This window comes from Aulonocara sp. 'chitande type north' Nkhata Bay, linkage group LG19 (assembly GCF_057382095.1).
Source record: "Aulonocara sp. 'chitande type north' Nkhata Bay isolate Kocher_YH1m ecotype deep benthic linkage group LG19, A_spYH_male_GT1.1, whole genome shotgun sequence".
NCBI classification, from domain to species: Eukaryota; Metazoa; Chordata; class Actinopteri; order Cichliformes; family Cichlidae; genus Aulonocara; species Aulonocara sp. 'chitande type north' Nkhata Bay.
Genome location: NC_141362.1, coordinates 19096765 through 19121567, shown reverse-complemented (window position 1 = coordinate 19121567; position 24803 = coordinate 19096765). Strand labels below are relative to the sequence as shown.

At 40.4% G+C, this 24803-nt stretch overlaps 1 protein-coding gene across 9 annotated transcripts in view; it reads right to left on the bottom strand.

Annotated features, from left to right (window-relative positions):
* Positions 1-546: 546 nt before the first annotated feature.
* Positions 547-24803, bottom strand: part of pcnx1 (pecanex 1) — a 37488-nt gene continuing 13231 nt past the window's right edge. Inside the window, exons 7-37 of one of the 9 annotated variants that reach the window (XM_086273681.1) lie at positions 24346-24475; positions 22391-22584; positions 20822-20915; positions 20038-20128; positions 18744-18976; positions 13754-13907; positions 13479-13511; positions 12342-12513; positions 11358-11468; positions 11054-11145; positions 9775-9884; positions 9305-9410; positions 9099-9191; positions 8778-8928; positions 8522-8663; positions 8225-8402; positions 7963-8071; positions 7652-7781; positions 7509-7567; positions 7117-7332; positions 5170-5423; positions 4852-5082; positions 4347-4447; positions 3930-4080; positions 3594-3824; positions 3222-3496; positions 2944-3122; positions 2432-2862; positions 2089-2229; positions 1675-1809; positions 547-1566 (exon numbers count right to left, since the gene is read on the bottom strand). In XM_086273681.1, coding sequence (XP_086129807.1) covers positions 1366-1566; positions 1675-1809; positions 2089-2229; positions 2432-2862; positions 2944-3122; positions 3222-3496; positions 3594-3824; positions 3930-4080; positions 4347-4447; positions 4852-5082; positions 5170-5423; positions 7117-7332; positions 7509-7567; positions 7652-7781; positions 7963-8071; positions 8225-8402; positions 8522-8663; positions 8778-8928; positions 9099-9191; positions 9305-9410; positions 9775-9884; positions 11054-11145; positions 11358-11468; positions 12342-12513; positions 13479-13511; positions 13754-13907; positions 18744-18976; positions 20038-20128; positions 20822-20915; positions 22391-22584; positions 24346-24475 — 4928 coding nt within the window. In that variant the 3' untranslated portion in view covers positions 547-1365. Of the gene's footprint in view, positions 1810-2088; positions 2230-2431; positions 2863-2943; positions 3497-3593; positions 3825-3929; positions 4081-4346; positions 4448-4851; positions 5083-5169; positions 5424-7116; positions 7333-7508; positions 7568-7651; positions 7782-7962; positions 8072-8224; positions 8403-8521; positions 8664-8777; positions 8929-9098; positions 9192-9304; positions 9411-9774; positions 9885-11053; positions 11146-11357; positions 11469-12341; positions 12514-13478; positions 13512-13753; positions 13908-18743; positions 18977-20037; positions 20129-20821; positions 20916-22390; positions 22585-24345; positions 24476-24803 lie in introns of all 9 variants that reach the window. The other 8 variants (XM_086273682.1, XM_086273683.1, XM_086273684.1 and 5 more) reach the window with 8 other exon arrangements.

Sequence of the window (24803 nt, the reverse complement as noted above, 5' to 3'; positions counted from 1 at the left end):
GCTAATTGTAAGCAAACAGGTTTTTGGAAATCACCTTGTTGGTGCAAAAACACTATTTTATCTTTGTCCAACTGCATTTCCTTTGGCAATTTTCATAGATTCAGGTAAAGAAATGGGAACAAAATCTGCTTTTGTGACAGGCTGACAGTCTCAAAGCGTACAAAGACAGAATTTAAAATTGGTTCTTTGTCAAGATGTCCGTTATTTGTAAACAAGACTAGTTTCAGCCTTTAAATTAGGTGCCATTTTTATGCTTGAATGATTTATGTAAAATACTGATCTGAAAATGGTCAAGAACAAGGATTGGACTGAAAATAATGAGTGAGTTTCACAGAGTGAAAAAGCAGCCAATGTCCAAATGAAAAACTTGAAAATGAAAAAAGAAAGTCTGTCTCCTTGGAAACAAAATATAAAAGATATGATTGGTGGGTTGAAACTTTTGCATGGCACAGAACAATTAGCAAAGCAGAAGAGAGCTACTTTAATGATAAAGTTGTTTAGGTTGTTCTTTTGAAAATAAACTCATGAATAAAATCATTCAGAGTATCAAAGACAGCAATAAATCAAACTTTTATTTCTCCATATAGAAAAGAATTAAGTTAAATAGAGAAACAGTCCACTGAAATTGCGGCATCTCATTTTCAACCAATGGTCCTTTGTACATTAATCTTTGTCCCAAAATGAAAAAAAAAAAAAGATGTAACAAAGTGTAAATACCGTATTCACAGTAATAAATATTGAAAACAAAATCTTTTATACATTGACATTATATATATATATTTGTGTAAATATATATAGATATAGATATAATCATATACAGTAAAAAGTTATTTTCAAGTTTATCAAACATAAAATATTAAAATAAAAATGGCCAAAAACAGAATAATGATTGCATTTTTCTTTCCATTCCCAAGGCATCTGTAACCATGGCCATTCAGAATCTGTAATAAATAAAATGTGAATTTATCTAAAGATTGTAGTCCATCACTGTAAATTAAAAAAAATATATATAGTGCAAGTTCTTTTTTTCTTAGGCGTAAATTAATCTTGCAAATTTCAAACTAATCCAAACGGAATGACAACAATGAAACAGAGGGTGTTGAGGACAACATCGAGTCTCTGACTTCTGTCAGTTCTGCACCACAACTTTCTTTGTAGTCTTGGCAGCAAAAAACAAAAAATAAAAAACATAAGGATTTCACATGTATGAATCCATAGCAGATATTCAATAAACTTATTTGGCAAATAGAGGACAAACAAGAAAGAAGAAAGAGCTCCACGAGCTCCTTACACTCAGCTCTGTCAGGATTTCCAAAAGAAAAAAAGAAAAGGAAATGCATAGAAATTAATTACCAGTAGCAAGAACTAACTTAAGAGTTGTTTACTGTCATGCAGCATTTCTGAGACGCAAAGCAAGGCAGATAGTGTGGATGTGAGTGTCGATGAAAGCATTGGATAAATGTATACTCTGCCTGTGCTTGCACATTTCCCTGGCCTCCTTTCCCCCTCAGCAGTAAGGAACGGGGGAGGGGGGAGAGCTCCCATTTCCTGTTTGTCTCCAGCCTCCTGTTAAAAGCCAGAAGAAGGTCTGACTTCATCTCCACGCAAGCGCGCAGGGGTATATGTGTGCGTGCAAGTGTCTGTTTGTGTTTGTGTGCTTGCTTATCCTCAAACCTCTGCACCCAACTCAATGACCCCAGTCTCAATAATGGGCACTAGCTTATCTTCCACCTGTACCAGCAGGATGGTTTTGTCTATATGGGAGCGATTGGCTGGGTCTCGGCTACAAGGCACCCACCGGTGAATCACCTGCAGGGGGCAATAGAAGAAACATCCAATAAAATTTATGAAGCATTTATGACAGAACAAGTAGGTCAGAAAGGGTGTTACAGGGCAAAAAAATAGGTCATGTGCAAGCATGATAATAACTGCTAAATCACATTTATAGCACCAGAGGTGAGTGGGTGTGTAAAATGAGTGTATGAGGCAAACTATAGCCACATATTTACATGACCTAGAGTTTACTTCATCTGTGTGTGAAAATAAGTAAAGGTGCTGATTTGGTAACATCTGTGAGAACACACTTACATGCCCTTCCATGCCCTCTAAAGGGCTCCAGTCTCTCCAGCAGGTCCTTCCTGCTGTCAGTCTCATGGTTTCGTCTGGCCACTGCAGCTCTTTCCGCTTCGATAAGTTAATGTTCTCCAGCACCAGACTCACGTCCACAATCTGAGGTGAAGACACGGACCGACAGTGTGTAAAAACTTATGCAACCACAAAGGAACTGAGGGCTTTTACTAGAAAGAAATCACTGACACTGCACGCACAAACAAACACACAAAGGATAAAGTGGAGAACAATAAAAAATAAAAATAGTTATATCAGGACTTTTTTTGCTGTTGTGGATACACAGAACAGAGTATTTACAAACCTGCACTCTGTAGGAGATGTCATCTCTCCGTACTGTGGAGACAGTGGGGTTGTGTTGCTGTAGGTGTTGATGATGGTGATGGTGCTGGCTGAGGGGGTCTGTCACAGTGTTGCAGAGGCCATCATTGCCCAGTAGGCCAACCAGTGTGTGGCGTTTGCAGGGAGGTATGCTGTGGCTGGAGAGGGAGGCCGAAGGGCCAGCGGGATCAGAGGTGGAGCCCAGCCGGAGCTGCAGAGATGTAGGGAGCGTGCGTAGAGACAGCTGGCTGGTAGAGGAACGTCGACAGGGCTCCAGGCCGGTGGTGGAGGTGCGAAGCGAGGAGTGGCGGCTGCTGCCATAGCGGTATGATGACGAATGGCTCGCCACGGAGGCCCGGGCGGGAGAGTGCCGCACCAAACCCGACTGAACCGACTGGGAACTTTGACTGGTGCCTGGACACAAAGGGGAGAATTGGTTAGTTTTCATACTATGCTGTTAAAGGCAAAATGTGACAGAGGAGCAGTAGTTCTCACCCAGAGTATGTGGCTGGTATGAGTGAGGAGGGGGAGGTCCTGAGGTGCCCCCCTGAGATATTGAGCTCTGCTGAGAGTCGCCACCTGTCCCATTCCCACTGCCGCAGGACAAACCCCCTGCATCTGAATCCTCGATATTTCCGCCACTATTACAGCCTGCACCACAACCTTTCCGTAATCTGACAAGAGAAATCTTCACATTAATCTCAACGCAGATCCAAAATATACAGAAGAAATACTCAACAGAGAAGAACAACACAATAGGAAATCCAGCAAACCTGTGCCAGGTGCTGACAATAAAGTTGCGGATGTTTCCGATGCTGATGGGACCTCCCAGGATGTGTCCGAGCTGCGGGTGTGAGTTGCAGTAGGAGGTTGTCAGCGGGGATACGTAGATTGGATATCCAATAGGCTGGTCGCAAGAAGAGTTGATCATGTTACGCAGAGCCTGCTTGGCGTTCTGGATGCTCCCACGCTCTGGATTTCTATTTCTCAGGAACACTAACTCCTGCTGCTGCCCTGCCCAAAGTCCTCGGACACATTCTTTATTTACCTGCAGCAAAATTCACAAGTTTGCATTAAATAACCCGGCTTAGAGTGAGTATCATTAAACCGTTCTGTGCAGTCTGTTGACTCTGTTGCAGACCCACCTTGATAACCCGGAAGCTGAGGTATCGCCTATTGAGCATTATAATTTTATACTCGTTGGTTCCTTCGTCCAGGACGTGGCGCAGAGCTAGGAGCGACGGAGCGTTTGACAGAACGGCACTCCTCCAGGCAGGGTCCCCTTCGTGAGCGATGACCAGGTTCTGCTGGTGAGAGGAGATGGCCTCGAAAAGAACTGCTGGCTCATCGTACTCGTCGGGGGACGTGAAGTGGTCCTGAGAGGGAAAAAAAAAAAAGTTGAGAAGATAAAGTTGAGTATAGGGTTTAGGACAGTTTTTGTCTCAGTAGGGGGCTCAGTGGGGCCACATTCAGGGTCTCACCTGGTGTAGTTTGAGAGAGATTCGGATACCAGGCACCACAACTTTCCTGAGCAGTTCCATGTCTGCAAAGATCCACTCATCTCGCACTGAAGAGATGCGAAAATCTCCTTTAAAAAGAGCATGAAGTCCATAAAGGAAAGACTCCAGATTGCTGTGATGAAAAGAAGAAGAAGAAGAAGAAGAAGAAGGAAAAAAAAAAAGATTAGTCGGTACTCTTTATCTGGCTCACACAGACAGAGAGAAAATAGGAAAAGACAATGAGTGCATTTATGCTTAGAAAGATGTGCTTTTGAAAGCTAAACAGGAAAACTACAGGAACAATTGTCACAACAAGTCAACCTCCTGTTACTGTTTACTCTCAGTTCATGACACATTTGAACTCCTTCACTCACAATACAATAACAATTACTAAATAACCTGGACATATGATGGGCTGCAGTTCCCAGAGCTCTCCTTCCCAGCACGCACAGTCCAAAGCAGAGCAGCACCAGAGGTGAGTCTTTCTCACTGTCCAGTGGCTACAATCCAAGCAAAACATGAAAGATTTTAGAGGGCAGCTTTTATCTCCAAATACAGATATTTGCAACATGTCTCTGTGATCCCCCACATAGTTTTTTATTTAAAAAAAAAAAACAACCCCCCATATCATCTGACAACAACTGACGCAAATACAGGACCCCTTTGGGCAGTAACAAGATGCAATGACTTTTTAAAGAGTGATTAAAATCAAACTGCTCAAGGGATTTAAAGTCTTTGAAGATCTTAAGTTGCCACTGTCATGCTATTAGAATATTTTTTTATTTATTGTGACAATGCAATGAAATATGCTTTGCTTGTACAGCTGGGGGGAAAAAAGACCAATAGCCTGCTGCAATTTGGGGGACAATAACTGTTCCACAAGCAGAATTGAAGGCCTTATTACCTTGGGCCTTCGGGAGTTGCAGTACTGGATCCAGCCCAGATAGACACCACAGAAACTGTCCCTGGAGATGCCCGCAAGCCGGTGGTCATAGTCCTCATCAATGTTGGGATTGAAAGTGGGATCCAGATCGACATAGTTCCTCTCTCCACATCCCCGCAGGCCATCTTTCATGGTCTCATTGGCCAGCCATTCCTCCAGTTTAGGAGAAGCAACTACATAGTAGATGATACCCTGAGCACAGAAAGGGATGATGCATTTAGAACTTTTAGAAATCCCACACTGCACTAAAACATTCTTCTCTCGTGTCATCCCACAAACCTTGACATAGTAGGTGGTGAGGATGCGGCGTAGATCGAACACCTGCAGCATGGAGGCAGCGCTGTTATCAGTGATGCTGTAGCCCTCCAGAACATATTTGGTGACCAGCACCTCCCACGCCAGCCAGCGCTGCCCAAAGGCAGCATTAAAGGATAGGATGTGAGGGAGATGGCCTGGCTCGCAGCAGCAGCAGCCCTCATCTTCCTCCACCCCTTCAGTGATGGCTTCGACTTCCCTCTGTTGGCAGTAAGTTCCTGTGGAGGAAAAGTCAGCATGTTATTGATGCTGTGTGGGACACAGGTCCGTTCCAGTTCAGTCCGGTAAAGTGCAACGAGTGAGAGAATCGTGATTATCATTAATAGTTCAACCTATAATTTTCTGTTAACTAACTCGTTGATTAATCACTTTATCATTGGAGCTTTAATCCAATAAACCGGCAGAAGGAAGATGCTCTGTAATAAACACAAAGCTGCTGACAGAAACTGGTGATGAGTGTCATGCTTTGGGGTGTGCCTGCAATTCTATAAAACGTTTACTCCGTCACATGTTCTCAGCTAATGTTTCAGCAGGTTTATTTGCAGCACAAAGCTTCAGGCTGAATAAAACAAAGTCATGCTGATGATAAAGCACGACCAGGTGTGTTTGGGAAGGAGATAAGAATGACTAAACAAATACAGTGGAATGCCACTGATGAAATATCTCAAGTAGTACTTGTAAATAATTCTCAGGGTTTAGTTTGACCTCCTTAAAAAAAAAAGAAACAAAAAACAAAACAAGTGCACAAATATGAATGGAGATTGAAACTGGAGATCTATGAAATGCCAAACACACTTGAAAGCCAATACGTGTCACATTTATTTTGCTCTATGGCAGATCTACGATGGGAACTGGCTTCACAATTTTAAAGTTAACTTTGTGCTGCTACACTACATGGACAAACATACTGGGCCACCTACACATTACTCCTACAGGAAGTGTTTGGCCTTGGAAACTCATGTCATGAAGCTCCTTGTCCACAGTTTTCATGCTGATCGTAATGGAAGAGGAGGTTTGGAGCTCTGCAGTTACTGAGTCAGCACAGCGTTTGCAACTTTTACACATTACATGCCTCAGCGACCCCACCCTGTAACTTCATGTCATCAATTCATGGCTGAGTTGCTGTGGTTCTTGCACCATTCCCCTTTGCAATAATACACTTACAGTTGATTGTAGAAAATCCAGGAGGGAAGAACTTTCACAAAATGATTTGCTGCAGCAGTGACGTCCTTCTACAGTACCATACTTGAAACCAGTGAGTTCTTTAGAATGACCCACAAACGTTTGTTAAGACAGATGGCTAGGTGCTTAATATTATACACTTATGGCCATGGGACTGAAAAGGCCTGAATTATAAGATTAAGAGGTGTAGGACAATACTTTTGTTCATGTGGAAATATAAAAATCTTGTAAATAACAGAGGTCAGACCAGACAAAATAATAATTACACAAAGAATATAAAGAATATGTTGACACAGCTGTCCAAGCTCTAAAACTAACTGAACGATACATACAGCCTGTTTAGTGTGAAGAGTAAAAGGAGAGATGTGATATGGGCCACAGGTCTGACCTGACACTTGAAAATAATGTTTAATGAGGTACACTAAAAAGTCATAAAATACATTTTTACAAACACTTACAAAACGTTAGACCACATGATCTTGGTTAGGTTGACAAGACCCAAATAAGGTTACGTTTGAAGATTGTTTATAATATTTTAGTCACTTGGGATTCTACTTGGAAACAAATAAGACTGATCATATTAGCTGTAGTGAAACACCTGTTTTCTGAATTTCTTTTAACCTTCAGTTCTTGCACTACAACGCATTTGTTAATAATTAATTGTCATTAATTAGTGACTGAATTCCTGCAACAGCTGGTTCAACACTTTTTACAAATGGATCTCCTCACCTCTGAACTCCAGCCCTCGAAGCTGAAAGGTAACAAGGCCGTTACCAATTTCTATGAGGTGCACCAACGCGTTCAGGTAGTCAGAAGCCAAAATGAAACAGTCCCCGGTGCTGAAGTTTCCCCAGCGGCCCAAGAGGAGGTCTCCACAGAGGCTGTGCTGCAGGGAGCGGGTCAGGTGCTCATAGAAGATGGAGTTCAAATTGTTGTCGTCAGAGCCTGAGGACAGATGAAGGAAGGAGTAAAGTACATTAATAAATCACACGTCACTGCTTTATTGTGTAACCAGTGTGATCACTAGGACACAATGAGGATTTAAGTCTGCCCCAATTAAATATCAACATTTAAGCAAGCAATTCTCTGGTTACAGTTTTAACCAAAAGACATGTCGTCACCTGGATTTCTGTCCAACTGAGAGGCCAGTCGAGTGTTTGAGTGATCCACTCTTTTAGTGCTGCAAGAAAACGGAAAAGAGCAACACATTTTAGAAGTGCAAGAAAGTGTCAGAAAAATGTTTAAAAACAAAAAAACTCTTCACTTGTAGTCTCTCTCCCAGAACTTGACAGGACGGACATAAGAAGTGATGAAAATGGCGCTGCCCAGAAAGGGATTGAGGGGGGTGGAGAAGATTGCTGACACTACAGCCTGGACAAACAGCATGGCAGAGTCTGATGAGGCCTCAGGTCAAGGTCATTTGACAACTTGCTACAAGAAAAACTACAGCCTCAAAAAACAAAACACTTAACATGTTATAACAGGAAGAATTTACTGCAGTGCTGCAGACCAACATAAGAAACTGCTGACTCAGTCTATAGTATGCTGTGATAAGAGACAGCAGTGAAAGGATACGAGGCACGGCAAAGGGCTGAGCAAAGGCGTGGAAGGCTGAACCCCACGTGATCTGCCAGGGGGCGATGTAGGTGTAAACAAAGTGCAGCTTATAGAACAGCTCCCACATCTTAAAAAAACAAAACAAAACAACCCCCCCCCCCAGAAAGAAACAGTCAAGAAACCAGTAATATGAATCATCCACCTGTGATATGATATGTATGCATGTGTCTTGCAGTTAATCAGAATATTCACTCAAATAATTTAAATACATTTCTCTCACCTTGCTGAAAATGATAGACATCAGGAAGAGGTCAAGCAACAGCGTCTCCGACAGTTGACGGTAGTCAAAGGTGAAGAAGAGGACAGTGAAGAGGATCGTCACATACTGGTAGGTAGGACTGCTGTAACAGGAGCGAAGCAGTTTCAGGCCTGCCACTGTGATCATCAGTGCGCCGATTCTGGAGCAACAGCAAAGAACATTTTTTGTTTTAAGTACCACGCATTCAAACTTGCATCACTCTAAAAAGCTGATAGAAATCAGAGAAAGAGTCACAAAGAGAAACAACGGAGTCCTCACTCGGTGTCGAGTCTTTTCGGGCTGGCCAGCTCTCTGGCGCTGCCGCTGAGCTCGTTGAGAATAACGAGTGGATAGAGAACGTTCTTTTCCACAAACAGCAGCCACACGTGCAGCTTTTCAAACCACATTACATGTGCTGCATCTGACAAAAGAGAGGAAGAGCATTTGAGATGATGAAGAAAATGAAGAAAGAAAAAGACTAAATAAAAATTATTTTTCTGATTTCCCCCATGTGACTCAAATTCACTGTACTTACCCCTGACTTCAAACTGGTAGTACTCCTTGTTTTTTAAAAGAGGGTGAGAGAAGCAGTACCAGGGTAGCTGCTTGCGAACTTGAGGCAGCAGGTAGTGGGTGAGCAACCCCACCGTCCCCAGCAGAGCATACAGGACATAACTGAGGAAAGGCTGCGGGAACACAGAGATGCAATAATGCTTACAGTTTGTGTTTGCTGGTTTTAAGAACAAGAAAAAATAACTGCATGGATCATCATGAGTGTTAAAAGAATATATAATGTAACAATACAGCACACATTACATTTGATTTTCTGTATTCAAAACCAAAGAAATGACTGTACCTGCAGCGCTATGAATACTGTGCTAACGTGGATGGCGAAGTAAAGGACAGCAATGACCACACAGACGATCAGGTCGGACTGCAAACGCTCATTCTAAAACATTTGAAAAGAAACACTTAAGGGATCAAAGAAACAAAAAAAACTATTTTAGACTGAAAATTAGAACTGTGCAACAATTTTAACAACTAAAATTGATGTATACTCACCACTGAAGACCTAAGTTTCTCTGGCAGAGGGTCCTGGACCTCTGACAGGGGGTCTTCTGGATTTTTGTCTCTTAAATTGGGTAAAATCTTGGACTGTACCAGTGAGCTGTAAATCAAAGAGACGAAAATATTACCGGTTTGAAGGCCATCAACCTCCTGTGAGGGATTATACAATCAGAAGGATCGCAGAGTCAACATCTGTTAACACAACTATTTGGTGAAGCAGTGTTAAGCTATTTGAACTGATTTCAGGAAATCCATATCTAAGATAATCCACAGAATATGTTTGAGTAGAAAGTTCACACTTAACTCTTAACGGATGAAGCAGTTAATGGAAAATCCTTATTTGAACCAGATAAGGCATTTTCACCCATCCAACCATTAGGACCAGTTTTGGTTTTAAAAATCATGTAATATGTGAATTTTGCTTTAATACAAATCAAAGCTGTGGTGCATGTCTGTAAACTTACAGGAGGACAGAGGGGTCACTGCTCTGCCGGCTCAGGTGGTAAGACACTGCCACCAAGAGGCCACAGAATACAGAAAATAGCACAGGGATGTGATGAGGCTCCCAGGTCTCCTGAAACACAGTATCAAGGATTTAACACACTTCTGGGTGTCTGACCTTATGTTGCTGGTATATTTACACATACAGTTTGTTCATGTAGATGCCTGATGTTTCCAAAACTACTGGATGGACTACCATGAAACAGTCCAAGACGAATCCTGACAATAGCTTCTTTTCAATATGCTAAATTATGGTTCTGTGTATCCTCTATCCTGCCATGACCCACAAATCTCTTCCTCCAACATTATGACAGATCTTTTAGCAGATTAAAAAGAACATAGAGAAGAGGCTTCTGGAGAAGCTAGGAGTGAGCAAGAACAAATGTAGCCTATATGTGGCATCGACTACATCTGCATAATTTTAAATGTTGCTCTTCCACATGTGATGCAGCTTATTCCCACGAGGCTTACTTTGTAGTGCTATGGATAAAGACCAGCAGCCAGTATAACAGAACATAGCGACATAGGGAGAGTCTCTATACCTTCTTGTTTCATGTGTTAAATCTAACACGTTTGCAATGTGGTTTGGCATCACGGAAAGCAACAGTTAGTCTTATTTTTTATTTTTATATTTAACACCCACACCTTTATGTAGTTAGGTATACTGTACAGTAATACTTTACTTATATATGTGAATAAAAAATACGTTTTATGGACATTTGTACTTAACCGTTTTAAAGGTAATTCAGATGTGCAAAACATCAATACAACGATTAAAACTGATGCTATACGAGTAAGAACTCGTATAGCTCATAACAACTCAACTATGGATGTGTCTCTTCATCACATCTCTCTCCCATCCTCACCGGGAGGACGAGAAGCAAGTGAGGGAAGCGAGGAGACATGGAGAATTAAAGGATAATGAATTAGGACAATAAATATCAAGTAGTGTATCCTGGTGATTCCACAATAAATTCTCTACTGCAAACTGAGCATCACAGTTTTTAGTGTCGAGTGATGTTGACAACAACTAGTTGGACTGAAATTCGACACAATCATTCATGTTTTCCTCAAACGCCAAGAACAAGAATCAGGTACTTCTTATTTTTTCCATTTATTGTCACCACCTCAACAAAATACGTTTTTTTTTGTATTTTTAACATTATAGATCAAGAATACACTCCTCCTTGAGCGTCACTTGCACTTTGTGTTTAGTCGTTATTAGGCATTGTTTGCGTTCACCTTCAGAGCTCCGTAGCAGAAGCCGTAAAGCAGAGCGACAGTGACGATGCTGCGCAGGATGCTGTACAGTGCTGACAGAAGGCTTGTAGAGGCTGCAAAGGGAACAGGGAGGATGCCAGCAATGAGAGCACTCAAACTGACAGCAACAAGGGCAGGCAGAATTGAAATCAGCACAGTGGCCTCTTATGATGCCTGGTATATCATAATGTATAAGGTAAAGCAACGTGGATAAGTGGCTGACGTCTCATCCTGTAGAGGTCAAAGTCACCCCTGCAGAAAAGTTGTGTATCTAAAAGTTACTCACCATTGCCCCCGAATACATGGATGTCCAGCTGCTCGAAGAGATACATGACGAACGTGTTGACTTGTGGCAGCAGCCCCACAAAGAAGATGATGGGAAAACACAGAGTAAAGACTGCAGGGAGAAGCAAGCAAAGCAAAATTAAACACATTTATCATCCTATAATTCTGTAATTTGCAGGAATCACCTTTCACACACAGGAAACAATACCCTGAGGCTCACTTCAAATATTACTGGTTCCTAATAGTGTACAGCAACGTCTCCAAAGACAATGCAGCAATAATTATTGATTATGGGTTGATGAAAGGAGCATTTAATATCTATATAAACCAAAAGAAAAATTTTGTTTTTAGTAGAGATTTGTTGCTCACACACAGTCTGCACTTTATGACTGTTGCAAAATCAATGGATCAGATCCCAGAAACCTATTTCATACATCTTATTAATGGTGGCAAACGTTAGAACCATTTGGATTACTTTAGAGATTTCTGAACTCGGGCTATTTTGTCAGTGCTTCCATAGTTTAAAACACTTTCAACATTTCATGATAGCTGCTGGGTTGTTTGGTTATTACTGCTCACACCAGGAATTCTACATCAGATGAGTCCTGAAATTTAACTCTTAATATTCTCAATAAATTTTTCCAAAAATGCTTTTGTCAGCTTTGAAAGTTCCTTATTTAGTCATTAATATTTTATCAGATAAAGTGCTTATGGCCACTTGCAGGATAAGCAAACTTTTTAGGGCCCTTAATATGTTTACTTATAACTTTTAAAGCATTTCCTGGCCTGGATTCAGCCTCCAGCTTTTGCACACATACACACCCAAACTGTGCTGCTCAAAGTTGTCTTGCTACGTCACCCCCTTTCATTAAATCACTTCTAAAACATCCAGGATTTAGCATTTTGGCATGTTTCTCTTTGACTTTCCTTTAAACACTGATTGTTATTCACAGAGTACAAAGAAGTAACAAGGTAGTGTACTCACCTATGACGAGGTCCCTGGCAGAGGTGAGCACCAGGGAGCTGGTGAGTGCGACTCCATACAGGGTGAAGCGAGAGGAAGTGGTCCGCAGGCTGCTGTAGTGGAGAAGCCAAATGAGGCCACAGCACAGGCAGAAATAGACAGGCCGGCTGTATGCTATGATACGATTATGGCCCTGCAGGGACAAGGGTATGAGGATACAAATGGATCATTAAAGAAACATTTTTTTTGTGGTTCAATATAGCTCAGTAAGACATACCCTGTGTATTAAAATAAGAAAAAAAGGAGAGAAATCCTAATGTTTTACATTTTTCTTTCTAAATAACAATTGTCTGTTGTCATAGTATTTATTAAGCAAGATAAAAAGCCATAATGCTAGCGTGCGTACTTGTTTTAAACCTTGGATAACAGCAAAAAACAGTAACTGCCAAGTGTAATACAACAATCATTCTAACAATCGTTCTTTAAAGGCATCAGTGTTATATCAGCCCCATGGAGAGTGACACAGGTATAAACAGAAATAGTATCAAGTGTAAGGTTTCACAGGAGAAGGAGGATGCATATCTGCAGCGTGCAGGTTGCAACCCAAGAGGCTATAAGATGTCCTGCTTTTCTACTCTGGGAGGCAGCGACAGCTCACGCACCACCAATCAGATTAAAAAGACTTTTTTTTTTTTATCTCCCCACCCCGAAATGTCGAGAAATGGGAAGGAATAAAGTCCTTGAGGTGAGATGAGAGGACACCCAGGGGGAAAGAGAGAGAGAGAGAGAGAGAGACAGAGACAAAGAGTAAGAGAGTGAGCTGTGGTCTAAACTCTGACCAGCTATTTAAAGCTTGTGCCTGCAGCTGAGTATGAGCTGCATTAATAAAAGACGCCGTTTCAGAGCAGGCCACTGACACAAGGGAGGGAGGAACACCCAGGCTCATAAGGAAGGGGTGGGGGGTGGGGGTGGAGCAGCATCAACTTTCAGGACCACAACAAAGCAACAAAAAGCTGCTGAATAATAACTACAGAGCTTCAAAGTACTACTGACTTTCTACTTTTTCTACTTCTTATATAAAATCCATTTAATATCTTGTTTTGATGTCATTTCTCAATAAGTCTCCCTGTTCTAATGATTTGCAAATGACATACTTACATGACGAGGGGAAGAGGAGTCTGGTTGAACACTCTGTCGATAAAGAAAGGCACAATTAAAATGATAATGTTGACATACCTCGTACGAACATGTTATTACAAACTCTCCTAAGTAAAGAAATAAATCATTTTTATTTTTGCACCAGCTATTCCCTTAAAGGCATAACAAACCTCTGCAGGCATGCCTAACACATTTTGCAGCTTTTAAACTGCTTCTTTGCAGCAGTGCTCCTCTGTTGCACTTTAAGGTTGAGTCCTGTACACCCAGCTACTCACCTTTAGTAAGGAATACTGGCAGCTTGCAATGACGAGGCAGAACTGAAAGACCCAGATATCAGTGAAGAAGCCGTGAACCAGCAGCACGGAACCCAGAAAGGCCACAAGGACAGCCAGCACCACTGCCAACACATTCTCTAAAACCTCACGGTTCCTGTAACAATTGGGAAAAAGTCAATTCAAAAATTATTTGGAAGATTTAACAGAGAAGAAAAAAAACTGTTCCAAAGACTGGGATCAACAAATAAATAATGTCAACAGCTCTCCATTTAAACTGGCAGCATGTGGTGATGGGTCAGCAAACTGGAGCGACTTAGGAGGATAATATTGACTGCAGAGATCCACGTGGTGCTTTAAAAAACAACAAATCATAAATCAATTCTTTCACTGCCAACTGTGGTTATTCTTCTTGCTGCTGTTGAGAAGCTTACAGCTAGACAAGTCTGACTGAGTAACTCCCACATAGAGATAATTGCAGGCAAGTGATAGAAAGCAGAGACTCCAAATCCCCAAGCAAGATGAATGATTTTATTTTCAAAGACTTAACAATGTGGCTGATGTTCTTGCTGGATCCAGAAACAGAAACAGAATTGACAACAGTGCTGTGCAAAAGTCCTGAGCTATCCTGTTTTTGAAGAAGAAAGAAAAAGAACAAAAACTCTCTTAGGCATGCATTCTTAAGGTCTGGGTTCTGGGGAAGCCAGTCCATGACCAAAGGTGTTGCATTGTGTGTTTTTCCATCCAGGTATGCTTTTAGTGCCCTGGCAGTATGTTTGGGATAATTGTCATGATGAAAAATGAAGCTGCTGCCAAAAGCTAATCAAGGTTAACCCTTTCTTCTCTTTTCTGATCAGAGCCATTTCTGTCTGGCCTCCTTCCAGAACATAATCAATGGGTTACTGAGGGTGATCTCTGCCTGTACAGCTTACTACAGCTACACTTGGGAAAAACTTCAAACATAGTCTTCATTGATAGATATTGAGGTGTCATAACTTGTCATTAGGGAATGGGATTGTCGTCAAATATCATCTTTATCGCAGGAAGGCCTCTTAGTTTTTACTTTCGTCCTCAAATTGTACAATTTGTTTTCTCAAATTTCTCAGGGCTACACTGCACACCATGCTGAGACATGTTACTTTTTGGCCGATCCCCTTTTTGGTGCAAAAATACAAATTTATGCCTGTAATCTGTGCTGTATTTGACATTTTGCATAGATTTAACTAAAGACAAGGGAAGAAATCGTGTGTTTTTGATACAGACTGCTAATAACAAAGTACCAAAAGACAATTTAAAATTTGTTCTCTGTTATGTAAACACACACAATGCTTGAATGATTCAGAGGTCAATGTTAATTGGCTTTAAAAAATAAAAATAAAAACGTGAAGTGAAAAGGATCCCATGTCCAAAGAAAAACTTTGAACGACCTTCAGAAAGCCTGGAGAACTATTCCTCAATTCAACTTTGGAAACAAAATATAAAGAAATAAGGTGTGGCTCAGGACTTTGGCTCAGGACTTTAGCACAGTACTGTCGATTACCATAACAGCTTTTGAGTTTACTATTTGAAGACAAGACTTTTGCAGGAAACTGCTAAACAAAAATGCTTACGACAGAAACTTAATATCTAACATCCTAAAATGTTCACAACAAAAGCTGACAGCAGTATAAAGCCAATGTAATCAACACAAATTAAAAATTACGGCAAACAAAACAAACAAAGCGATCCCACCAAGCTGTTGCTACAAAATGTTTCACAACAAAAGCACTGTTAATAAGCAGGGATTGAACGATCTGATATACAGTATCGGCCCAGTAATGACCTAATTTACTGGATCGGATATCGGGGAGAAATAAAAAATAAATAAATAACCCAATCCATTAAATATCACAAAAGCGCCTCACAAAACTTGCGACATGGTATAACCCAGGTCATGACCTTAGCACGACGGAGGAGTGTGCGTCACGTGATTTCGTGGCTAGCGTGTGCGAGATCAACTTAAAAAAAAAGTTCATCTCTGAATGTTTGGAAAGCATTCCCATGTTAAGCTTAACAACCAATATCTGGAGCTCGGACGTCTGTCCGATGTCATTGCTAAGTCTGACTGTACAATGGTACTGTACAATAACAAATGCGTTATTACAAGAATGTTTTTTAGTTGTTTTTTTAGGGTTTGGGCAGCTACTGCCTTTGTCTGCTAATAGTGCACTTCATTTGTTTTTCAGAACCAAAAGGGTTTTTGAAATTTGCACTTTTAATTTCTTGAATATTACTTTATATACTTAGATTTAAAGTTCTGCATAAAGCTGCCCACTTTCAGGATGGATGTTTGGATGCCGGTGACAGATAAATGGTGCTAAAGTTTAAATAAAAAGATCAGTATTGCTGGACTGAGATATATTTTGGGTGCAGTGTATTTCTTGCATTCAAGTATAATAGCTTTAGCTAGAATAGCTTTACTGCTTTGTCCTCTTAAATTTGTATATGAACTAATACAAAATGCAGCAACACATAAAAACAAACAAACAGTTAAAAAAATAGACTATAACAGATTCATATCAGTATCAGGAGATATCCAAATTTATGATATTGGTATCTTGCCATCTCTATTATTAAGTAAAAACTCTGATCTAAAATTGTTACATGAGGTGTAGCAGCCTGAGAGGTCATGTCGGTGAGGATCTGGGTGTGCTTTAGCAAAGCTTATGCTATGACCATAATGATTCACTCCAAGCTTGTTCAGACATTTTTACAGTTTGTTTGCACATGCTGTGTTTCATTTACCTTTGCATTAAATTAGCAAAGGTCATCCCTGTCTTAGTGGAAACAGGTGTGGTAGGTGCAATACTCTGCTTAACCGTAAAACACAAGCTAACCTGTTGATCTCTTTGAGTAGTGAATGTAATGCTGTAATTCTGACTGGACAATGGAGAGCAGATTGTAGTTTTGTTTGTTTGTTTCAATTAAAGGCTTCTTGTGTGATTTAAATAAAGGCCTGTTTTTTTGTATTTTGGACTAGTAAACCTCAGCTAATAATGCACAGATAGATGTTTTTGCAAGCTGAGACAATTTCAGGTATACACTTATAAAGCAAAGTAACATCAAAAATTATTTCTATTGAATTTCACTTTATTCTTCAAAAGCAGGCACAAAATATCCTGCAATGGGTGACATTTAAGGAAAATTTATACATGTATGTGCTAGAGATGGACCGATCCGATATTAGTATCGGTATCGGTCCGATACTGACCTAAATTACTGGATCGGATATCGGAGAAAAATAAAAAATGTAATCCGATCCATTAAATATCACGAAAGCACCTCACAAAACTTGCAACACGCCGTAACTCACCTCAGAACGTTAGCATGTCGGAGCAGTATGCATCACGTGATAGAGCGGCTGTGGCATGCGGGACCTGTGGTCTGGATAGCATTTGGAGCTTCGCTAGCAACCTGGCATTTCATCTCCGACAAAGTTATCCCCGAGAGAAGTAAAGCAAGTGTGTAAGTCCATCTCTGAATGTTTGTAAAGCATTCCTGCGTTAAGCTTAACGAGCGACTGCCTCTCGCTCTCCGGCTGCTACTTCAATCGTGAAACTGCTTAAATGATCAGCTGATCGGCTTTTCTGTCGCGAGTCCGTCTTTGTTTTTGGCCCACTTTGCACCAGAAAGAGGAAACCAGCGGCTGAACAACAGCAGCACGTTTAAGCTTGATAAGCTGTTGTTAGAATTTATTTAATATTACTTTCTACACCAGGATCGTTTTCTACGTAGCTGACGCTGGTAACTGTGCAGGGGCGGATCTAGCAAAGTTTAGCCAGGGGGGCCGATAGGGCATTAACTGGGAAAAGGGGGCACAAAGACATACTTTTCTTTCTTATTCTCATTTAAAATGTCGAGCTTTTAATAAATAATAATCTGACACACAAAGTTTTAATTTGATGTAAAATGAATAGAAGTCAATTACTGTATATAGTGACTATTAAGTCTAATATATATACCCTAGTAAGCTATAGTACTTTTTCCTTTGGGAAGGTACCATCTGTGCAGTCTGCAATTTTGTTGAAGAAAGATGTTGAATCTATTTAATATTTCTTGAAAAATAATTGATTTCTGTGCATTTTTTTTTTCACACTGCATCAAATTAAGGTTGATTACGTCGATTAAGCATCATGAGGTGGAGCGTGAGGGGTGGTTCCCTATTTTTTATTTATTTATTTTTGTTGTTGCTGGGAGTTGGAACCCTATTAGTTAGGTTGCTTAATATTTACGCTAAGTACTCTTTAAAATACCAGAATAGGGAGGATGGTGTAGGTTTAAGTTTATTAGATTGATCAGTATTGCTGAACTATGAAATATTTTTTTTGTATACAGGTATAACAGAATAGCTTTAGTGTAGTTGTTGTTTTAAACTTGAGTATGAACTTGCAGACTTGCAAAATGCAGCAAGATATTTTAAAAAACAGTTTTGTTGATTAAAAAACACTATATCGGATTCATATCGGTATCGGCAGATATCCAAATTTATGACATCGGTATCGGTATCGGACATAAAAAAGTGGTATCGTGCCATCTCTAGTATGTGCTTGAAATACAGTTAGGTAGTTCTTAAGGAGCCGAATGCTCTGGGAGAAATGTCAGTCTCAAACTAGGGGATCTCTTTTCGTTCATTAGTCAGACACTGCTGCAACCCACTTGGCCTGCTTTTTAATTTAATTGGAACTGATTAAATAAATGGCTCATGCTGTGATAGGCAGACATTTCATAAAAAGAAATATCAATTTTCTAAATAATCTAATTTATCTAAAAAACAAACCGGTTTTCTAGTAGAAAAGTTCTAGACAAGTCCAACATTCAGTATTTTTGAGTCCGACTAAATTGTGATGAAGTATGCACGTGACACACCGAATTTAAAATTTGCATTGAGGTCACCAATGGTGCTTTGTAAAAATAAAGCTGAAGCAGATGGAAATGACCTGATGTGAAGCCCTACCTGTCGAACAGCGCCAGCAGGGTAAGTCGGTCAAAGTGCAGGCCGACCCACAGGTAGGGGAGAAGCCACAGACGGTAGTACTGCTTCGCTTTCCCAGCTGCAGCAGAGCCCGCAGGATCCTCTTGTCCCAGTGGTGCATCCTGAAGCTCCGGACTCAGATCTCCGTCCTGCTGTTCCAGCAGCTCTGGGTCCATAGTCAGCAGACGGTTCAAACGGATCTGAGGGAGGGAGATCTATCCCACAATCAGACAAATGTCCAAAAGACATGATTTGGAATAAAGAAGAAATTGATTACATTACAACAAGATAAAGAGATCATATAGGAGTAATAATAAAGCTTTAACAGCATTAAACATTTTCTTTTAGTACAATTAAATATTTGATTTTGACACAGGTCAAAGCTTGCACCATCACATCCCGTTCACTCTTCAAACCCTATGAGCCCTTGTTGCATACTTGGTTAGACAACACCACTGAAGACATCTTTGTTGCATATTGGCAAAAGAAGCAGAGCACATACAGTACTTTGCAAAAGTCTGTAGCCACCCTTCCCCTGTGTCTTTATGTTTGGCTCTCAAAGAGCCAGACCTTTTAAGTCTTCTTTAGCAATAACTTTTAGGCTTACATAAAAAGGCACCAATCTCAAAGGTTAAAGCAGTGTTGTGTCTACACATAACAAACAACTTAGCAAAGAGCCAATTTTAAAGTGTACCTTGAGACACCTGCCTGTTGCAAAATATACAGTTTGTTCCGGTTTCTTTAGTTAAATAGTTTAACAGACAGAAAATACTTTTTTGCAACAACAGGGTGAGTCCTAAAGAGCTATTTGCTGAAAATCTGGTAAGTGTCCTAAAAAAAATTTTTTTAATAATGAAAACTGCAAAGGGAATGACAAAGAAAAGAAGTGGCAGGGTTAAAAACAACTAACAGCAGATGAACACTATCTCAAAGTCTTTAGGAAATAAGAAAAACTCCAGCTGAGACCTGAGAAAAGATTTAACAGATGTATCTGTCCTTTCATTCATGGACTGTTTGGTGAAACCTTCTCAGATACATACTTGCCTAAGGGTTGTTAGAATTACGTAAACAGTTTTTTTTTCTTCTTATGTACTGAATTTGCACACATGTATCAAATTGTAAATTGCTTCACCTATTCCCCATTTCCTGAGCAAAACAAAGAAACGATAGGTGGCTTGAGAGTTTTGCACAGTACTGTATAACCACGTAAAACCATTTTAAACTGGTCAAGTAGACATTTGAGATGTGAAAGTCTCCTTTTTTTTCACAAACATACATGCCAAAAGGAGCTCACTGGTTGGGTACACACCAGGTCATGAGGGTAAAAGCGAACTGAGGTAGAACTGGAGAGGTGGGAGTCCGTATCCCTGCGGGGTATAAAGAAAATGAGAACACTGATGAAAGAAAAGCATCTGCTGCAATTACTGTATTAAACCATGATTCATTTCCTGATGACCTCAAACTAAATAGCCAATAGGCAATTTGCTGTGTTTTTGTACTGTACAGTCATGTTTTCCTTTTAAGCTAGGGTTCCATTAAAAATAACCGTTGGAGACATGACGAACTCACTGCAGCGACTAGCAAAACACTACAATCAAGAAAAGGTCAGCAAGCTAACTTGACAAAGTTAGTAATGTATTTATTTCAATTTAAATCAAGGTAAGTGATCCGATTTCAAAACTCAAAAAATGCTGACCAAGCAAAAATCATCAGGGCATGTGTTATGGTGTTTAAATCCTTCAAAGCTTAATGAGAAGATTAAGACTTCTTCTCTTTCAGTGGCATTTTGTTAAATGTGAAGCTACTGCCATCAGAAAGTTCTTGTATTTTATAACAATGGAAACCAGGGAAAAAGGTCTAGCATGGTACAGAAGAAAAGGTAACAGAATCCACCCACGAGAAACCTTAGAGGTACTGGTAGATGCTTTCGTTTAACCAATCATTTCGCAGCTCTTTAGAGAAAACTGCTACCTCCTGATTAAAAACACAAAAAGCTCAGGGTTTGTATCCCGTCGTCTAAAAACCCACTACACAAATCAGGTGATCATTCTGATACTAACCATATGTTATTGGAGGCTCGTCTGGTTGCAGGTTCAAAATTGACCAGCGACATATCACATCCGCCAGCCTCATATAAAGAGGGAGTGAGCTTTCCTGGAGGCACACAACAAAAAGAAAGAGACGCAGAGTCAGTCCATGGAAATCACAAGCACAGAGTGGCGTCGTCTGTGGGAGTAATTTCATTAAATTACATGTTTATATGTGGAGAATTAGATGGATTTGACAATATTGCTGTATTCATCTGAGCTAATGTGATTATGCAGTGAAAGTGCCTCCTCCCAGTGGCTGTAGGCAAGTCACTCATTTCCTGCTCAGTCTTGACAAGTGGTCAGATTTTTCCTAATACATGTCTGTTGCTTCAGAGTAGTTTTACTGCACTTTTTTGTGATGAGGTACAAAACACCACCCAAAAATTACAGATGTACTAAGCCTTTCTATCAAATCCAAACCCTCCAGTATGAATCCACTGAATGTAATGGGTATTAAAAGTGTGGGGAAAACGCAATAAAAAAAAAATAAAAAAAAAAGCCTAGCTAGACATTTAAAATATTTTACGTACATTTTCTGACTCTCAGTGATAGAAATTAGGATTCCAGCAAGACAAAAAAAAAAAAAAAAAAAAATCACTTTCAGGAATTTGTTACAACCCATTTCTATTGAAGTCCTTTCTGTTAAGGACCTGACCGTTTGTGCAACGCATATCCTCCTGGGAACCAAGTTAAAGAAAAATCTCTCAGTTTAACTTTTTTTTTTAGTCCACTACAGAGAACATAACGAATAGGCGGGATCTCAGGAGGACATGGCATGATGAAATTTTCTGAAAAATTTCGAAAGATAATATACTTCATCTAGTTGTTCACAGATGTTCCAAAAACCACATCTTCACTTGAGTATTCTTTGAATCACCTTCACATCTAGAGTACATAAAAACCTGCATCAGACCACTCTCAGTCTGTCCTATACAGACAAGACAACGGGACAAGTGTACACACACACACACACACACACACACACACACAAACCATGCAGCATGTCACAAAAGTAATCTGCTTCTAGTTCAATTATGAGCAGGAGTAATAATCCATTCATCACTGGTTCTGGTGAAGAGTGCATGGCAGCCCCTACACAACCCCTTCTTTTCCTTGATGTAAGTGTTTAAATAGACATGCTTACGTATAGACATCTATACCAATCTGTTACAGTGCTGTCAGCATTGGGGTATGTGCTATGATGTGACCATAAGGTAACATTAATATCCAAGTAAGGTCAAGTATTAGCTACAGACCACAATATCACAGAGATAAATGGAGCATGGATAATGGTGCCAGGCTTTGACTGATTACAACAGTCCACCGACTGTGGAAAATAGTGCACTGCTATGACTGATGGCCATGGTCATATCTGCGACAACTCTTTGAGCAAATCCAAAATATCAAGCAGCAGCTTTCTAATCAAGCATGAGGAAAATACCACAAAATATAGGTCTTATGACAAAAATGACCAGATCTGTCACCTCTCCCCAAAGAAATTCTTTCCTAACTGCTCAGCTCTGTTCATGAACTCCCTACCGAAGTCCTCCTGCAAGCTGGTGGCACCAACAGTTGAGGCCTTGTCCTGAGAACCCTCCAGGTGTGCGCTTCCATTCCTGGCCAGCAGGGACGCGCTAGCGCTCAGCACTGTAACCTGGGACGAGGTTCTGGATGGCTGACTTTTCACCTGGGAAGTAGAAGGCTGGGAGGCCTGGTTGAGAGCCTCCTGAAGACTGTTGGGAGGAGAAGGGAAGAAGGGGAGGAAATGAGTGGTGGAGTCCAAGGGGTTGGTATTGCTGGCACATAACGTCAAAAGGTGAGCAGGATATGACGTGTAGTTTTGAAATGGTGGGATTTGATGCGGAGGCTACAGACTAATTTTTGCTCCTCACACAATAATCGTTTTTTGTGATGGTGTCAGACATGGTTTAGACTTGTGAATGAAGAAGTTATTTCTTATTGTTTCTCAAGTTACAATCATTTATAAAGCTGTGTACCTAACTCCATTCTTTTAATTCTTCTTAGGAAAAAAAATCTACTAAGACGTGAATGTCCTGTCAAACTTTAGATGGAGATTATCCTTAATGAAGCTGATAAATTCAGGCCTCTGATTACAACAACAGAAATCAGACTAATGAATGCAGACAATTCAGAGGATTTTCATCAAAATAATAAACTCAATTGCTTTCCCTTATAATGTTGGATTAAGAAAACTACCTGAGAAGGCAAAGGTGTCTAGTGCAGCATAAGTACATAAAGTAAAAATGTGCTGGGAGTGAAGGGACAGTGAAGGGTGGAGGAATCAGTGAAAGAGGGAATGATTTTGCAAGTTTATTGACCCCTGGCAGGCTGCACGCTTGCTTTTGTTGCTTAAGGCTCAGCATTTAGCAACGTGACCTTGTAAGATAGATTAAAGAAAACAGAGCTTTGCCTAGAGCACAAGTAAATGGGAGGGGGTTTAAAGAGACCTCGGAGGAACCTGATGTGCATCCACAGAAATATATCAGTGGAAGATTAACATATTTTTTCTTTGAGCATCGACACAACTGCTACTTTACATCTCTGAGTGGTTTTCTTCCTTTTAATCATTCTACAAACCGAGGAGTAACGGTTCATTTGTAGTATTCTGCAGGGAAGCATGGAGCACAGAAAAGATTAATACACTCCAGACAGTACTCTGATCTAATATAAAGGGTGCTAGAGACCTGCTGAGTTTGACACTTACTAAACTTGTGTAAAGATGTGATTTGCCCATGTAATAAAATGAATAAAATGTTGCATCAGGGATGTGATCGGGACAAGCCACAACATTGGAATTAAATTACATAAAGGCATTTTTTTTTTTTTTAAAAAGAGCTTGAATTTAAAAGAAAAAGGTGGGGACATTAAAACATCTTTGTCCAGTGTGCTGAAAAACTGTCAAAACTGGGCTCTTAAAATCTAGAGAAGAGCAACTGGGAGTATCACAGATAATAAACAAACAAAATAAAAACATTCTATCGTCACATATTATTATTTTATCATGTCAGGAAAGACTGCAGACCTAACCTGTGGCTTTTTAATGATCAGTATAATCAGTCTCTCTCTGCACAGAAAGTTCTTTCTGAAGGGCAGAGCAATGTGATACAGCGGGGCGCCTGTATTGCTTAACAAATCATGCGCACATCTGAGAGGAGACGGCGTGTCAGCCAAGTAGATTAGTCAGATCTTGTGGCCTTGTGCCTTTGAATTTGTAAGGACTCCAAGTGGAATTTAAAAGATTGGATGGGATGACAACAGGAGGAAGAGAGAAGTCTTGAGAAAAGGAGGACCAAAGAAACCACATGCAGAGTGGAGAAACCAGTCCAGTCATAAATGATGTCCCGTTTGATGTCATGCACAGCAGAAGACCGAAATTGGTGGTGATGTGGCACAGGAAAGAGCGCCACCTGGTAACATGCTCATACCAGGCAACACAACAATAGAAACGACCCCCTGCTCCATTCACGGCGTACCTGAGAGGAGATCCAATGATGGAGGTGGGTGGGGTGGGGTTACTCCCTGCGTTGTGTCGCCGCCGCACAGCCTGCCGACGAAATGTGCTACGTTCGCGGCGAAATATGACCGTCTCCTCACTTCCTGGGGCTGTCGTGATGAGAGACATCATTGGCCAGTTAGAATGGATAAGTTTCCTCTCTTTATGAGAGCTTTATGTGGACACGAGGACATGATTTTTCCGTGTGTTATGGCTGCTTTCAGGTACATTTTAAAACGGTTACAGAGCAACACCGAAACACAAATTAATGACATAGTCACTGAAAAATGAACCTGGTATGCATATCCTGCATCTTACTCTCTAAACAAATTGTCTTCCTACACCTTTATTGTCACAATAAAAGGTACAAGAAAATATTCCCCAATATATACCAAAATGTGAAATATTTTAAAGATGGAGGTGCAGTATTTAAACCAT